The sequence below is a fragment of the Thunnus albacares genome, chromosome 22 (genome assembly GCF_914725855.1).
Source record: "Thunnus albacares chromosome 22, fThuAlb1.1, whole genome shotgun sequence".
In the NCBI taxonomy this organism is placed as follows: Eukaryota; Metazoa; Chordata; class Actinopteri; order Scombriformes; family Scombridae; genus Thunnus; species Thunnus albacares.
The window spans coordinates 644,208-661,944 of record NC_058127.1 but is presented as its reverse complement, the minus strand read 5'-3'; the positions used below and the strand labels follow the sequence as shown (position 1 = coordinate 661,944).

The 17,737-nt window shown below is 44.7% G+C and overlaps 1 protein-coding gene across 2 annotated transcripts in view; it reads right to left on the bottom strand.

The window, feature by feature from the left end:
- Positions 1-17,144, bottom strand: part of ctc1 (CTS telomere maintenance complex component 1) — a 33,242-nt gene extending 16,098 nt beyond the window's left edge. Inside the window, exons 1-18 of one of the 2 annotated variants that reach the window (XM_044341514.1) lie at positions 16,864-17,144; positions 16,311-16,574; positions 15,785-15,899; positions 13,694-13,793; positions 13,380-13,602; positions 13,030-13,262; positions 12,753-12,882; positions 11,752-12,036; positions 11,551-11,673; positions 10,217-10,446; positions 9,036-9,180; positions 6,959-7,161; positions 6,721-6,884; positions 6,524-6,638; positions 4,531-4,981; positions 4,318-4,407; positions 2,816-2,953; positions 613-659 (exon numbers count right to left, since the gene is read on the bottom strand). In XM_044341514.1, the coding sequence (XP_044197449.1) occupies positions 613-659; positions 2,816-2,953; positions 4,318-4,407; positions 4,531-4,981; positions 6,524-6,638; positions 6,721-6,884; positions 6,959-7,161; positions 9,036-9,180; positions 10,217-10,446; positions 11,551-11,673; positions 11,752-12,036; positions 12,753-12,882; positions 13,030-13,262; positions 13,380-13,602; positions 13,694-13,793; positions 15,785-15,899; positions 16,311-16,361 (2,843 nt within the window). In that variant the 5' untranslated portion in view covers positions 16,362-16,574; positions 16,864-17,144. Of the gene's footprint in view, positions 1-612; positions 660-2,815; positions 2,954-4,317; positions 4,408-4,530; positions 4,982-6,523; positions 6,639-6,720; positions 6,885-6,958; positions 7,162-9,035; positions 9,181-10,216; positions 10,447-11,550; positions 11,674-11,751; positions 12,037-12,752; positions 12,883-13,029; positions 13,263-13,379; positions 13,603-13,693; positions 13,794-15,784; positions 15,900-16,310; positions 16,664-16,863 lie in introns of those variants that run through there. The other variant, XM_044341515.1, reaches the window with a different exon arrangement.
- Positions 17,145-17,737: the final 593 nt, after the last annotated feature.

The window sequence follows — 17,737 nt, the reverse complement described above, 5'->3', positions numbered from 1 at the left end:
TGAGGTGATCAGAAACATTTTGTGTGTAAAACATGAAAGTGTCGACATGTTAAATGTGTTGTTTATTAAAGCAGATGTTGTTTTAACTGATCAGAATCAATAACAGATATATATAGACGATCAGAGAAAGAAAATAGAAATAACTGACATTAAATAACATTAAATAGGATTAAATTAATTAGCAATAAATCAGTCAGAAACATGTTCTCTGGATCTACAACAGTTTATAGATCTGTAAAACAACTGCTACACATTATATGTTATTAATTATAGTTTATTATTATTATATTATTATTATTGTTATCATTATTATTATGTGGTATGTTCAGCATTTTATTCCCATACTTTGTGTGATTTAACACGTGTTATTGCAGTAATGTTAGTTTAGCTCCTTTACATGTACAAAGTGTTGATCTGACAATAAATGAGTCTCTCAGCTGACTGACAGAATTTAATTAAACATCTTTTAACGAACTCACCAAAAACTAACAGACAAACTGAACGTTTATCTGCTTATTATTGGATGTAATTTATCAGTTAAGACTGTATGAACAGGTCCAACACGTGTGGAGCAGACGTGTGTCATACGTGTCATAAACACAGAGAGTTTACCTGCAGTCCAGAACCTCAGAGACAGACTGGACTGTGGGCGAGAGAGGCTGAGGACACAGAGAGAGAGAGAGAGAGAGTTACCTGTCTGTAGGTGTGTGTGTGTGTGTGTGTGTGTTACCTGTCTGTAGGTGTGTGTGTTACCTGTCTGTAGGTGTGTGTTACCTGTCTGTAGGTGTGTGTGTGTGTGTGTGTGTGTTACCTGTCTGTAGGTGTGTGTGTGTGTGTGTGTGTTACCTGTCTGTAGGTGTGTGTTACCTGTCTGTAGGTGTGTGTGTGTGTGTTACCTGTCTGTAGGTGTGTGTGTGTGTGTGTGTGTGTTACCTGTCTGTAGGTGTGTGTTACCTGTCTGTAGGTGTGTGTGTGTGTGTGTGTTACCTGTCTGTAGGTGTGTGTTACCTGTCTGTAGGTGTGTGTGTTACCTGTCTGTAGGTGTGTGTGTTACCTGTCTGTAGGTGTGTGTGTTACCTGTCTGTAGGTGTGTGTGTGTGTGTGTGTGTTACCTGTCTGTAGGTGTGTGTGTGTGTGTGTGTGTGTGTGTGTTACCTGTCTGTAGGTGTGTGTGTGTTACCTATCTGTAGGTGTGTGTGTTACCTGTCTGTAGGTGTGTGTGTGTGTGTTACCTGTCTGTAGGTGTGTGTGTGTGTGTTACCTGTCTGTAGGTGTGTGTGTGTGTGTGTGTGTGTGTGTTACCTGTCTATAGGTGTGTGTGTGTTACCTATCTGTAGGTGTGTGTGTTACCTGTCTGTAGGTGTGTGTGTTACCTGTCTGTAGGTGTGTGTTACCTGTCTGTAGGTGTGTGTGTTACCTGTCTGTAGGTGTGTGTGTGTGTGTGTGTGTGTGTTACCTATCTGTAGGTGTGTGTGTTACCTGTCTGTAGGTGTGTGTGTTACCTGTCTGTAGGTGTGTGTGTTACCTGTCTGTAGGTGTGTGTTACCTGTCTGTAGGTGTGTGTGTGTGTGTGTGTTACCTGTCTGTAGGTGTGTGTTACCTGTCTGTAGGTGTGTGTGTTACCTGTCTGTAGGTGTGTGTTACCTGTCTGTAGGTGTGTGTGTGTGTGTGTGTTACCTGTCTGTAGGTGTGTGTTACCTGTCTGTAGGTGTGTGTTACCTGTCTGTAGGTGTGTGTGTTACCTGTCTGTAGGTGTGTGTGTTACCTGTCTGTAGGTGTGTGTTACCTGTCTGTAGGTGTGTGTGTTACCTGTCTGTAGGTGTGTGTGTGTTACCTGTCTGTAGGTGTGTGTGTTACCTGTCTGTAGGTGTGTGTGTGTTACCTGTCTGTAGGTGTGTGTGTGTGTGTGTGTTACCTGTCTGTAGGTGTGTGTGTTACCTGTCTGTAGGTGTGTGTTACCTGTCTGTAGGTGTGTGTGTGTGTGTGTGTGTGTTACCTGTCTGTAGGTGTGTGTGTGTGTGTGTGTGTTACCTGTCTGTAGGTGTGTGTTACCTGTCTGTAGGTGTGTGTGTGTGTGTGTTACCTGTCTGTAGGTGTGTGTGTGTGTGTGTGTGTGTTACCTGTCTGTAGGTGTGTGTTACCTGTCTGTAGGTGTGTGTGTGTGTGTGTGTTACCTGTCTGTAGGTGTGTGTTACCTGTCTGTAGGTGTGTGTGTTACCTGTCTGTAGGTGTGTGTGTTACCTGTCTGTAGGTGTGTGTGTGTGTGTGTTACCTGTCTGTAGGTGTGTGTGTGTGTGTGTGTGTGTGTGTGTTACCTGTCTGTAGGTGTGTGTGTGTTACCTATCTGTAGGTGTGTGTGTTACCTGTCTGTAGGTGTGTGTGTTACCTGTCTGTAGGTGTGTGTGTGTGTGTTACCTGTCTGTAGGTGTGTGTGTGTGTGTGTGTGTGTGTGTTACCTGTCTATAGGTGTGTGTGTGTTACCTATCTGTAGGTGTGTGTGTTACCTGTCTGTAGGTGTGTGTGTTACCTGTCTGTAGGTGTGTGTTACCTGTCTGTAGGTGTGTGTGTTACCTGTCTGTAGGTGTGTGTGTGTGTGTGTGTGTGTGTTACCTATCTGTAGGTGTGTGTGTTACCTGTCTGTAGGTGTGTGTGTTACCTGTCTGTAGGTGTGTGTGTTACCTGTCTGTAGGTGTGTGTTACCTGTCTGTAGGTGTGTGTGTTACCTGTCTGTAGGTGTGTGTTACCTGTCTGTAGGTGTGTGTGTTACCTGTCTGTAGGTGTGTGTGTTACCTGTCTGTAGGTGTGTGTGTGTTACCTGTCTGTAGGTGTGCAGTAGCAGTGGGCGTGTCAGTGTGTGGAACCTCCAATCAGAGTTGACCTGCAGGGTGGAGTCAGTGTGCAGCTCCACCCCACTACGCCCAGAAACACCACAGCCAATCAGAACGCTGGGATCCTGATGGACAGACACATGGACCAATCAGCTGTCAGCAGTCTGTCACGTGAACCTCTGTGACATCACTGCTGAGAAAGACACCTGTTGGACAGGTGCTGGTATTACACCTGAGACCTCACTGCTCAGGTTATTTAGAATGACTAATTTAAGAAATAAAAGTGTGCCAGCGTTATTTTGAAGTTATTTATTTATTCATTCACTCATTTTGTTCAAGCTGTGAAGACAAAAAGACAATTAAATAAAGTCTAAACCATGAATCCTTCTGCTGTGTTTAAATGTTTACAGTATTAACTGCTTATAGTAACAACATTCACCGCTCTCTTCACCTGTTCTGCCGCCGGGAAAACAAGGAACTCGTCGCTGACAAAAGTCAGAACCTGCTGCTTCTAAAATGCTCACAATGTGTTTGAAACAGCTGCACTGTGTTTAGAAACAGTCAATAAAGTTCAGTAACTCTGTATTCATGTAGGGTAATAAATATACACATGTCAGTTAGATGGTATTCTGCATGAGAAATAAAGAAAAGGTGATGATATTATAGTGATGTTTGACCCGGACAGACTGTATTTATATCCTTCTCCAGTTTCTTTATCTCCAACTGAAACTTAATGTTTGACTTTCATTGACGCTTGTTAACGGACATTTAGTGAAAGAGAAAATGTGTCAAAGAGTTTGATAATGTTGGTAAGTTGGTTCTCTGAAGTTGCGACACTGTAATTTTAATTATACATCTGATATTATCCAGTCTAGTGATAATATAACCACACTGATCTGAAGGGCAACACTACTGAACGCTCATTTATTAACAAATAAAGATAAAACCATGAACAGGAACCAGCGCTGCTCTTCACTTCCCCACCCAGACTCATCAAGCCTGCAGGGATTGAACCATCAACCTTCTGGTGATCAGTTCACTCCTCTAACCTTTAGACCATCACTACCTGCCTACAGGTGTGCATTTAATCTGGCATCAGTTTTGTGCCGAGTCGTCTCCTTCACCTTGTTAACTGTAGTTTATATTCTTCATATAGTTTCATCAGCAGGTTTGTTCTGTTCGCTCTAGTTTTCTCTTCTTTTAGTGACACAGTATCGTCTTTTCTACAATCGACTGTTCTGGGCTGTTTATGTCCTCTGTGAACACTGCAGGTTTATTCCAGTCTGGATAGACTGAACGCTGACTAGACGCAGCTAAACTGTGTTAGTGGAACGACTTGATCCTCAAGTGGAAGTTGACGTTAGTTCTAGTCAGACTTCTTCCTGTAGCTGCGTTGATGGAACAGCCCTCTGGTGACCAACGGCGTTGTTACTGTTTGTGTTGTGTTGATGACGTCATCATGTGACATCATCACAGGTGGTGCAGTTACCTGTGTGTTGGCAGCGACCAGTCTGTAGAAACATCCAGGATGCAGGAGAGGAAACCACCGAGCTGACGCACCTGACATCACCAGTATCACCTGCACACACACACACACACACACACACACACACACACACACACACACACACACACACACACACACAGGTAACTACACCCTGATCACAGGTGCATCATGGGATGTAACAGGTGTGTTTCTCACCTTGTCGTCCTTCTCCGTCTCTGTCTCTCTGTCTGTCATTGGTCCGTTCTTTGGGTCCCGCCCCCAGCTGACCACTGGACCAATCACAGAAGCTCTGACAGAGAAACACGGCATCAGCCCCGCCTCCTCCTCCTTTAACTCCACCCCCGTGTTCCTCCAGGCCACGCCCTCCTTCTGCTGCACCCTGATCACCATGGAGACGCAGGGCCGGGAGGCTGTCGTCATGGTAACAGAGGAGGTAGAGTGGGATGAGTCTGGTTCCTCCTCTTCCTCTCTTCTCCTCTTCCTCCCTGCAGTCTGACCTCCCTCCATCTCTTCTTCTTCTTCTTCTCTCTGTTTCCTCCCTGTGACGTCACCTCCTGACTCCGCCCCCCTCTGTCTCAGGTGTGTTACCATGGCAACAGAAGGACTCAGGATGTGGACGTGGTCCAGAGAAAACTGCAGGTAAACTCTGTCAAACACAAACAGAAACCATCGTAGTGACGACACAGCTGCAGGAAACAATTATCGTCACTATCGATTGATCTGCTGATCACTTTCTCTATTAATCAATTAATCACTTTCTGTATAAAGTGTCAGAAATGGTTTATTATCAGTTTATTATGATGTACAACACAGAAAAGCTTCAGATCATCACATCTGAGAAGCTGAAACCAGCAAATATGCAACATTTTTACTTAAAAAGTTACTAAAATTATTATTTAATTTATCAAAATAGTCATTGATTAATTGTCTGTCGACAGACTAACTGATTAATTGATTAATTGTTGTTGCTTTCTCACATTTCTCAGTGTTTAGTTTATATGATTGTATGTGTATCTATATGGTCCATAACTTCTCTCTGCTGTGATATGTGGGACTGTCGGATGATCAAGAACATGTTTCTACAGACATGAGACTAATAATACGAAGCGTTATTTATTTCCAGATGCAGACGTTCCTGTTGTGTCCTTCTGATGCTCGGAGAACATCCTCAGTGTTGACTTTACCTCCAAACTCTCAGTCTCTCTGTGTTCCAGCAGTGAGCCCCAACATGAAGGAACACCAGGAGACCCTTCTGTACTCTGTTTAAGGGTTAAGGCTAAAATTAGTGGGTCATTGTTTGGTTTGCACATGCACGCTCACATGCACGCTCACGATACACAGTCCAACCTGTTTGACTCTATTCCACTGATCTACAGGTGGCTCTAAAGGCAGAGAAGAAGAAGACTGGAACTTAGTAAACACAGAGGTAACCAATGAGGAATTTAAAATACTTTAAAAAATAGTTTTGTAAATGTTTTATGAGGAAGGAAATTTGATTCAACACTTTTGTTCGACCTCAAGGACACACATGATAAGTTTAATAGAATAGAATAGAATAGAATAGAATAGAATAGAATAGAAATAGAATAGCTCTCTACTGTCCACCGGGTGTAATATTCTTCGGCTCACTGAAACATGAAGACCATCTACACAGAGAAACAGTCAGTAAAACAAACACAGACACATTAAATCAGTTCATGTCTGCAGAGTTCAGAACACTGACGGCACTTTGGGATGACGGACTTCTTAACTACATGTTTAGTGTTCAGAGTCGCTCTACAGCGCCTCCCGGAGCTCAAAGACTCAAAGCGGCTGAACAGAGGACGGCAGCTCTCTGCCGGGAGACTCCTGACCTTCTTCATCTTCATCTTCTTCGTTCCATGAAGAGTTGAATCAGGGACTTTTGGGGTTTACCAACTATTCTGCAGCCATTAACACGATCTTAGAAAGTTTATTCTCAGATCTACAGTTTCAGTGACTGTACTAGGCGGGAAACACGTTCAAACACTCTGAACCAGAGTTTTCTACACTAGCTGTAAAATCTGCTGTTACTGAGTCCACTGAGATTAAGTCGCTCTGAGAGTTTATTGAAAATGTACTTTGTATGTTAACAGAACTTTTCTTTGTTTACAAGGAAACTCCACACAGGACCTTCAGTCAGCGTCCTCACTAGTACAGAAAGGTGTACCTGCAGTGTTTATGTGTGATGAACTTGTCCTGGTCCAGGTGTTGGAAGGAGGGGAAATCTGACTGGAGGAATCTCTCTGTTACCATGGTGAAGTGCTGCACACACACCAGACAACCTGTAACACACACACTTGTTTAATCTGCAGTCTTACAGCTATGAAGTGACCTTTGACCTCTGCGTGTCTGTGTGTGTTGTACCTATCCAGGCGGTGTTGAAGGCTGCCCTCTGACCTCCCTCCTCTTCCTCGCTCGTTTCCGTGACGACACAGGCCACAGCTGCTGTGCTGTCTCTCAGCTGTAATGTGTGTTCAGACGTCTGCGATGGAAGCTCCAACACGCCGACCAGCAGCAGGGGGCGCCGTCTGCACACAACACAGTCTTATTGAGCAGTTCAGGGGTTGTAGACACTATCCTGAGGTCAGAGGTCAAAGTGTACCTGAGTGCCTCTCCATGCTGGGGGTCAGAGTTCAGAGTCCTGCAGGACCAGGCCAGAACTGAGTTAATCTGAGAACTGGTCAGACTGGATCCACCAGGAGGCAGCAGAGACCTCAGAGACACTGAAGACCAACATTCTGACTGCAGAGACTCGGTGAGCTCTGATACACTGATGTACTGATGCACTGCAGGGTCAGCACTGTACTGTAGAGACACACAGAGACACTGCAGGGTCAAAACTGTACTGCACAGACACACAGAGACACTGCAGAGTCAACACTGTACTGCAGAGACACACAGAGACACTGCAGGGTCAACACTGTACTGTAGAGACACACAGAGACACTGCAGGGTCAACACTGTACTGTAGAGACACACAGAGTCAACACTGTACTGTAGAGACACTGCAGAGTCAACACTGTACTGTAGAGACACACAGACACTGCAGGATCAACACTGTACTGTAGAGACACACAGAGACACTGCAGGGTCAACACTGTACTGTAGAGACACACAGAGACACTGCAGAGTCAACACTGTACTGTAGAGACACACAGAGACACTGCAGGGTCAACACTGTACTGTAGAGACACACAGAGACACTGCAGGGTCAACACTGTACTGCAGAGACACACAGAGACACTGCAGAGTCAACACTGTACTGCAGAGACACACAGAGACACTGCAGGGTCAACACTGTACTGTAGAGACACACAGAGACACTGCAGGGTCAACACTGTACTGTAGAGACACACAGAGTCAACACTGTACTGTAGAGACACTGCAGAGTCAACACTGTACTGTAGAGACACACAGACACTGCAGGATCAACACTGTACTGTAGAGACACACAGAGACACTGCAGGGTCAACACTGTACTGTAGAGACACACAGAGACACTGCAGAGTCAACACTGTACTGTAGAGACACACAGAGACACTGCAGGGTCAACACTGTACTGTAGAGACACACAGAGACACTGCAGGGTCAACACTGTACTGCAGAGACACACAGAGACACTGCAGAGTCAACACTGTACTGCAGAGACACACAGAGACACTGCAGGGTCAACACTGTACTGTAGAGACACACAGAGACACTGCAGAGTCAACACTGTACTGTAGAGACACACAGAGTCAACGCTGTACTGTAGAGACACACGGAGACACTGCAGAGTCAGCGCTGTACTGTAAAGACACACAGACACTGCAGGGTCAGTGCTGTACTGTAGAGACACACAGAGATACTGCAGGGTCAAAACTGTACTGCACAGACACACAGAGACACTGCAGAGTCAATGCTGTACTGTAGAGACACACAGAGACACTGCAGGGTCAACACTGTACTGTAGAGACACACAGAGACACTGCAGGGTCAACACTGTACTGCAGAGACACACAGAGACACTGCAGAGTCAACACTGTACTGCAGAGACACACAGGGACACTGCAGGGTCAACACTGTACTGTAGAGACACACAGAGTCAACACTGTACTGTAGAGACACACGGAGACACTGCAGAGTCAGCGCTGTACTGTAAAGACACACAGACACTGCAGGGTCAGTGCTGTACTGTAGAGACACACAGAGATACTGCAGGGTCAACACTGTACTGCAGAGACACTGCAGAGTCAACGCTGTACTGTAGAGAGACACAGACACTGCAGGGTCAACACTGTACTGTAGAGACACACAGAGACACTGCAGGGTCAACACTGTACTGTAGAGACACACAGAGACACTGCAGGGTCAACACTGTACTGTAGAGACACAGACACTGCAGGGTCAACACTGTACTGTAGAGACACACGGAGACACTGCAGGGTCAACACTGTACTGTAGAGACACACAGAGTCACTGCAGGATCAACACTGTACTGTAGAGACACACAGAGACACTGCAGGGTCAATGCTGTACTGTAGAGACACTGCAGAGTCAACACTGTACTGTAGAGACACTGCACAGTCAACACTGTACTGTAGAGACACACAGAGACACTGCAGGATCAACACTGTACTGTAGAGACACTGCAGAGTCAACGCTGTACTGTAGAGACAGACTGAAAGGTGTGTGTTTACCTGTGTCAGAGGACAGTTGTGAGGCTCGTCTAGCATCTCAGAGTAGATGTCCCGTCGTCCCTGCCGTCCTCGCCTCCACACACGCTCCATCAGTTTCCATGACAACACACACACACACTGCTGCTTCACGACACTGGGGAGGAGACTGACAGACAGGAGTGAAGGTGAGTCTATGGTGAGTAGATGGAGCCATGATTACCTACAGAAGTCATGTGACATTTATGTGAGAAATGACAATTTGTGCACCGTCGCCAGTGTGACTTCCTGTCACTGTCCACATGTTACATGCTTCTATTGTCTTTCCAAAAATAAAAACAAAACCAATATAACCAATACATTTATGTATGCAGACTACACACACATGAAACACACCGTATTGGGCTCATTTACATTTAACAATTAACTTGCTGCATTAAAAACATTTCTGGGTTGTGGGTGAGTGAAATAATTTATAAAACATATATCAAATAGCCTGAATCTGAACTCATCCCATATTACAGCAGAACCACAGAGTCCACATGAAAACAAACTGTATAAATGCTGCCAAGACTGATGGTAACCCGGCAAGGTACATGGAGATGACGTGTGTATTAAAAGGTTTCATACCAATGTACAGACGTACATAGTAGGCATATTTTTAGATGATAATTTATGATATACGCTGACATTAGGCCACCACCAGTAGACCTTCCTTCCATTTACTCGCCTTACGGCTTCTTACTGGTTTATACAGATGACATCACATCATCCCAATCCTTTCTTCTCTCCGTTGGCTCCCTGTTCGGTTTAGGATTGATTTTAAGATTTTACTGATCACTGTTGAAGCACGTCTGGCTCCAAGCTACGTAAAACAAATGATGATCCCATATGAGCCTGGGCGCAGCCTTAGATCCTCACATGGGGTCCTCCCTCAGGTGGGACCCTCCCTCAGGTGGGGCCCTTCCTTCCTCAGGTGGGTGTCTGCTGTCCTCCCTCAGGTGGGGCCCTCCCTCAGGTGGGGCCCTCCCTCAGGTGGGGCCCTTCCAGCTGGTCCGAAGTCAAGACATAAATCTAAAGGTGACCGAGCTTTTGCCATCAGGGCCTCTCGGCTTCGGAACGACCAGCCTGAGGAGATCTGGCTGCAGAATCACTGACTTCAGGTGTCTTGAGTTCAGGTAACGCATGTCACACGCTGTCCTCACCTGTGTGTGAGCTGGGAGCTCAGGTGGCAGCTCCACAGGTACTCGGACACGCCCATGTTCTTCTCCAGCAGTAACCGTGGTAACGCTCCGTCTCCGGGGCAGCTGGAGTCGGGCGGAGACCCCCCCACCCTGCTGAAGGCGGTGACCCTCAGGGTGGAGCGCAGACAGGTGCAAAGCATGCTGGGAGGAAAGTCAGGACAGGGCCGGTACAGGAAGTGCACATGATGGAGCTGCAGGGAGACAATCAATAAAACTTTATTAACAACTTGACTGGTGAACACAGAGTTAGAGGGAACAGAGGCGTCTGTAGTGAGGATGATGATTGGTTACTCAGACACGCTGATGAAGATTCACTGTAATTAAACTTATGATAAATCAGGAATATTAAGAATAAACTGCTGCTCATATCTGATGTTTGTTAAATGGAACCAAAAGATATGTACATTATAAAACCCTGTTAACTACATGTATACATATGTGTACATGTTAGTACAGTAAACATTTAAATCACTTTTTAATGAAAAAGGTCAAATTTTCTCTGGCAGCAGCTTCTCACATGTGAATATTTATTTATTTTCAATTTTCCATGATAGTAAACTCAACAAGACAAATCCATTGAATATGTTCACTTGGGCTTCAGGGAATAATGATCAGCATTTTATACACTGATCAATCAATGGATCATTGAAGCAGATAATGACAGTCGTCCAGTGACGGAGTAAACGAGCTGCGATTCATCAGATTATGTAGAAACAGATGATTTCTGAGCAGCTGGTTGGCGATCGAGGTTTATATTAAACTGACTGTGTTTAATTAATGATCAGAATCAGAATCCAACATGATAAACTATAAAACCAGTTCACAGACACATCAGGTGCAGCAGTGGATTGTGGGTATTTCTGAGCTGATGTTAGCATCACCTCGACTGTCAGATATGCAGCAGTCAGTGATCTATAAGTAACAGCTTAAAGTTTAAACTTAAAGTTAATGTACCATTAATAATACTTTACACTGTTACTAAATCATTTCTACATATTGACCGTTAATGTTTCATAATGGATGGATGAATAAATAAATGAATAAATGAATGAATGAATGACTGGATGAATGGATGGATGGATGGATGGATGGATACATAAATGAATGGATGGATGGATGGATGGATGGATGGATGAATGAATGAATGAATGACTGGATGGATGGATGGATGAATAAATAAATGAATGGATGAATAAATGAATGGATGGATGAGTGAATAAATGGATGAATGAATGAATGAATGAATGAATAAATGATTGAATAAATGAATGAATGAAAAGCAGAGACCGTCTCACCTCCACAGCGTCTCCTGCTCTCAGCTTCCTGCTCAGCATCGGCTGATAGGCCAGGCACAGACCCACCGTCCTGTCAATCACGTACAGCCCCGCCCCCTCGCTCACCACCTCAGTCACAGTGCCCTATCAGAGGAGAGGGGCGGGGCTTACAACACAGGTAACATTCTGACAGCCAATCAGAGCGCCGTTTCTCTGTCTTACCTGGTAACTGATGACTCTGGACTCTTTCATCCTGACAGCTGATTGGACGGTGTCTCTCTCTGGCTCCGCCTCCTCCTTCTCATCAGTGTGTGACATCATCACAGGTGGGGGCGTGTCTGCAGGTGTGTGTGTGCGCTCCTGTGTGTGTGCGTGTATCTCAGAGCGGTCGCTCACACACAGGATGTTGTTTCCTCTCCAGCCTCGCAGGACACACACACGCAGAGCCGTCACACACACACGCTGACCGACACGCACACACCGAGACCACCACAACCTGCTGCTGTCCTGCACACAGACAGGTAGAGAGACAGACAGGTCAGGTAAGAGACAGACAGGTAGAGACAGACAGGTAGAGAGAGACAGACAGGTAGAGAGAGACAGACAGATAGAGAGACAGACAGGTAGAGAGACAGACAGGTAGAGAGAGACAGACAGGTAGAGAGACAGACAGGTAGAGAGAGACAGACAGGTAGAGAGACAGACAGGTAGAGAGACAGACAGGTAGAGAGAGACAGACAGATAGAGAGACAGACAGGTAGAGAGACAGGTCAGGTAAGACACAGACAGGTGGAGAGACAGACAGGTAGAGAGAGAAAAGTAGAGACAGACAGGTAGAGAGAGAAAAGTAGAGACAGACAGGTAGGGACAGACAGGTGTATCTTAACCAGCATGGGTAGAGACAGACAGGTAGAGACAGACAGGTAGAGACAGACAGGTAGGGACAGACAGGTAGAGACAGACAGGTAGAGACAGACAGGTAGGGACAGACAGGTAGAGACAGACAGATAGAGACAGACGGGTAGAGACAGACAGGTAGAGACAGACAGGTAGAGAGACAGACAGGTAGAGAGACAGACAGGTAGAGACAGACAGGTGGAGAGACAGACAGGTAGAGAGACAGACAGGTAGAGACAGACAGGTAGAGAGACAGACAGGTAGAGACAGACAGGTAGAGAGACAGACAAGTAGAGACAGACAGGTAGAGAGACAGACAGGTGTACCTTGACCAGCACAGGTAGAGTCTGTGATTCGTCCGTCAGTGTGAAGCAGAAGAACGTCGTTCCTGCAACGACCAGCAGAGGACAAACCGACCCCACCTGACCATAGACAGACAGCCGCCGTCCACGAGCCCTGAGAGACAGACAGGTGAGAGACAGACAGGTGAGAGACAGACAGACAGGTGAGAGACAGACAGGTACAGACAGACAGCCGCTGACCACGAGCCCTGAGAGACAGACAGACAGGTGAGACAGACAGGTCGGAGGTCACATGACTCACCTGTTGTGTAGTAAAGCAGCAGCCTCTCTGACTCCGACCACTCCGCTAAGCCCCGCCCCTTCTCCAGGACCAGCAGCCAATCCCTGCCCAGGACCAGGAAACAGCAGGACGGGAGAGCCAATCAGCTCCACGCAGCCTCCGGCCTCCTCCTGCCCCGGGGCATTGTGGGGGATGTAGTTCCAGTGAGGGAGGAAGACGGGCTGGTTGAGCCAGAGAGGAGAGGGAGACAGACTCTGCAGAGAGAGAGACAGGTCAATCAATATAAACAATATTTGTCTTCTGTCACATGACTCCTCCAGGATCAATATCCTGCTCTCTCTGATCAATATGATTGATCTGATCGGTGTTACCTCACATCTGACGCTGCCGCTGGCGTCCGTCAGCCGCCACTCTCCGCCCCGCCCCTCTCTCAGACAGCCAATCAGCAGCAGGTTGACCCGTGGCAGAGCGCGGTGACCCGACAGAGAAAGCTCCGCCTCCTTCGCCCACGCTCGCTGCTGATTGGTGCTCCAGGACAGGTTACTGACGCAGGCCAGGTGCTGCCGGGAGAGCAGCTCAGAGACGCACACCGGCCTGCGAAGGTCAAAGGTCAAAGCAGGAGAGAAATAAAACTACAAAAACACCAAAGAACTACAAATATGATCAGGTGACAGGTGAGTCGTACCTGTAGCTGACAGGTAAACTGTGTGTGACGGACAGGTGCTCCTGAATCTTCTTCACCACACACACGCTCAGCTGAGACGCCACGCCTCCACCTGAAACATCTGCACCCATACCTGATCAATAACCTGATCTATTACCCATCAGCTGTTTCCTTTAATGTGATCAATTATCTGTCAATAAGCTTCATTAGTTTCAGTTCTGATAAAGAATCAGAAACACAAATCAATGAATCATTGATCTACGGCTGCAACCAACAATATGTTTCAATACTGATCATTAATATTATTAATCGATTAATTGAGTCGATAATCAGTAAAACTTTACAGTCACATGAGACAAACATCCAGCTGACTGTCTGGTTGATGAATAAAATGGATTTAGGATAAATGGAACTGGTATTGATCATATTATTGATCATTAGAACAACAGCTGCAGGATGTAAATCCGCCTCTGAAGGTTTGATGACAGATGTTTGTCTTTATAAAAACAGATGTTGATTAAATGTCAGCTGGTGAAAATAAACAACTGATGACTCCTTTAATTCACTGCATCCACCAAGGATCAATAACTGGAGGCTTATCAATAACGAGATCCATGAAAAGTTTGATGTGGTTTGAAGAAACACGGCGACGCTTCCTGGTTTCATTCGTTTCATTTCCTCCTTGATGTGAGACGTTAATGTGACTGAATAACATGAACGATGTTATTATGAGTTTAATCAGACGCTGATGGATGTGGAATACAGCAGTAAAACAGCAGAAGAAGAAGAAGAAGAACAACAACAACAACATCCCAGAGGCGTCTGAGAGCTGAGATGGACATGTGATAGTGTTAGTACATGTGATGACCCAGCAGACGACGGCTGTTTGCTGTTTGAGGACAGACTGACTCATTAAACACATTGAGAACAAGCAGGAACCTCCAAGTCTGAAAACTGCAGTTCCTATAGTGGCCACTTGAGGCTCCAATAGCGAGTCAATCCCCACAGACCCCCATAGACCCCCATAGACCTCCATAGACCCCCATAGACCCCTAGATCTCCATAGACCTCCATAGACCTCCATAGACCCCCATAGACCTCTATAGACCTCCATAGACCTCCATAGACCTCCATAGACCCCCATAGACCTCCATAGACCCCCATAGACCTCCATAGACCCCCTAGACCTCCATAGACCCCCATAGACCTCCATAGACCCCCATAGACCTCCATAGACCCCCTAGACCTCCATAGACCTCCATAGACCTCCATAGACCCCCATAGACCTCCATAGACCCCATAGACCTCCATAGACCCCCATAGACCTCCATAGACCCCCATAGACCTCCATAGACCCCCCATAGACCCCCTAGACCTCCATAGACCTCCATAGACCCCCATAGACCTCCATAGACCCCCTAGACCTCCATAGACCTCCATAGACCTCCATAGACCCCCATAGACCTCCATAGACCCCCATAGACCTCCATAGACCCCCATAGACCTCCATAGACCTCCATAGACCCCCATAGACCTCCATAGACCCCATAGACCTCCATAGACCTCCATAGACCCCCATAGACCTCCATAGACCCCCATAGACCTCCATAGACCTCCATAGACCTCCATAGACCTCCATAGACCTCCATAGACCTCCATAGACCCCCATAGACCTCCATAGACCTCCATAGACCTCCATAGACCTCTATAGATATAAGTAATTATCATTATAAATACAGGATGCAGCGTCTGGTGTGTTGTGAGTCAGTGACAATAACAATAATAATAATAACAATAACAATAATAATAATAAAAATGAATACATTTGCAGCTGTTCATGTATCAAACACTGGTCCTCTGGTGTCTTTAATGTGTTTGATTTTCTGCTTTTCGTTGTTTTCTATCAGTAAACTGAAGACGTCACCTTCAACTCTGTTAAATGTTTTATATCTAAACGTTCACACGTTTCTGATCGATCAGCAGAAGCTCAGACAGATCAATCAATAATAATTATTGATATGTAAACTAAATGAATAAACACTGAGTCACAGTTTTAACCTGAGGGAACCTTTAATAAGTTTCAACACTCTGGAAGCTGATTGGATGACTGACCTGTCAGTGACGTGTCAGCAGCGGGAGGGGCGGAGCCAGAGGGGGCGGGTCCAGAGAGCTCAGGACACACCTGTTCTCTGATGAAGATGAAGATGTCCTTCAACCAGATGGACTCCTGTTACAGTTTATTAGATTAAATATTATATTAAACATAACTCAGTATAAACACTCAGTAACAACATCAGACATGTATCTCTATCTGTAATCTCGACTAATAATCCACATTTAGCGGAATAACGAGCTGTTGGAGGATAAAAACTAAACTGACCTGTAAACAGAGAAACTTCAGACATTTAATTATAATTTAACTTGTTACTAGTCTAACTTGTTGTCACCAGACGACATCATGTCTGTTTGCGTTCGTGTCGCTGTATCTGTGTCAGTGTTTATCGTTCTGTGGGTCAGATGAGAGTCATTGAGAGCAGGAAACAGAGTTTATTCTCCTGCTGTCATGTTTCTGTCACCGCTCACAGCCTGAACATCTTTAACTCTTCTCTGAGCTGCACAAACACACATCTTCACTCACCGCTTCACTTCCGGGTTTGAACTGCTGCAACAGCAGCTGCAGGGGCTCCATGTCCGCAGGATTCACCTTTTATCACTTATAGTTCACCTTTTATCACTTATAGTTCACCTTTTATCACTTACAGAAGATTAAAACGAGTCCAGGCTTTAAACAAACCGCTCCCGCAAAACGCCTTCACGCTTCCTGCTGAGCGACGGTGTCCGGAGAGGCTCAAACCAGGCTGCAGCGCATGCGCAGTGAGCACAAAGCTGTTAGTGAGTTTTTCTGCAGAATAGAGGCCAAACAGTGAAGAATTAACCCGAGTTAGACATAGTTAAAGATGGTTAAATCAGGATAAAGATAAGAAACGTGTTTTGTTATTATTCACCAAACCAGTTGGAATAAATGTTTAAACATTATTATAAAACTTTATTTTTTAAAACGTGAGGCATCACAGTGACACGAGAGCAAGATAAAGACAGAAACAAGTTAGAAACAAATAAATAATCAGCTAATAATAATAATAATAATAATAATAATAATAATAATAATAACAGAGAAACATGATTCTTACCTCTCTGGACTGACTGCTGCTGAATATATGAACTTTATACAGTGACAACATACAATGATGGAAAAAACAGAACATATGATCAATAATGAGTCTCCAATCACAAGACTGATAAGTTTCTGATAAATGAAGGATTCTAACAGCTAAATATTCCTACTATTTTATTTTATACTTTATAGATACATGGTGCTTTGTTTTTTCTTACTGTACTTGTAGTTAATCCTGTTTGACAGATTTATTTAGTTTTGATTTCTGGTTTTTTGTTTTCTTGTTTGTTCTGTTACTTATTTTTCATTGATATTTGTAATAAATGCTCTTGTTTTATTATGTTTTGTATATATTGAAAAAGTTACTAAAAAAAACTTTAATTGCAAAAAATAATAAATTGAGAAACATCTTTCCAAAATGTTCTGATGTACAAACAAAAGGAACGATTGACATTAATATCATTATGACAGCTCCTCATATGTATTTATTTGTATATTTATTTATTTACACTCTGACCTGTAAACAGACTGGTTTTTTTGGACCTGCTGGTTCATTTATTGTTCTTTGAAGCAGGAGATAAACATATTTTATCTGTGAAATAATAATCAGAGTTAATTAATCAGATGAAATGTTTCTTTAATTAACAACAGATCCAGTTCAAACAGAAGAGGCAGTGTGACATCACCTCCTCACGATGTTCAGGATGTTTGTGACTAACACTGATATGGAAGCACATTTCTAATATATATAAACAATGAAATATTAGCTATAAAACAAAGTGCTCATACTAAATAATAACTGAGTCAGTTTTGAGATGCGAGCTCAGATGGTTGATGTGAAAATGATCATATTGTTGCATCTCTAAAACCTTATTCTGTCTGTCTGGATT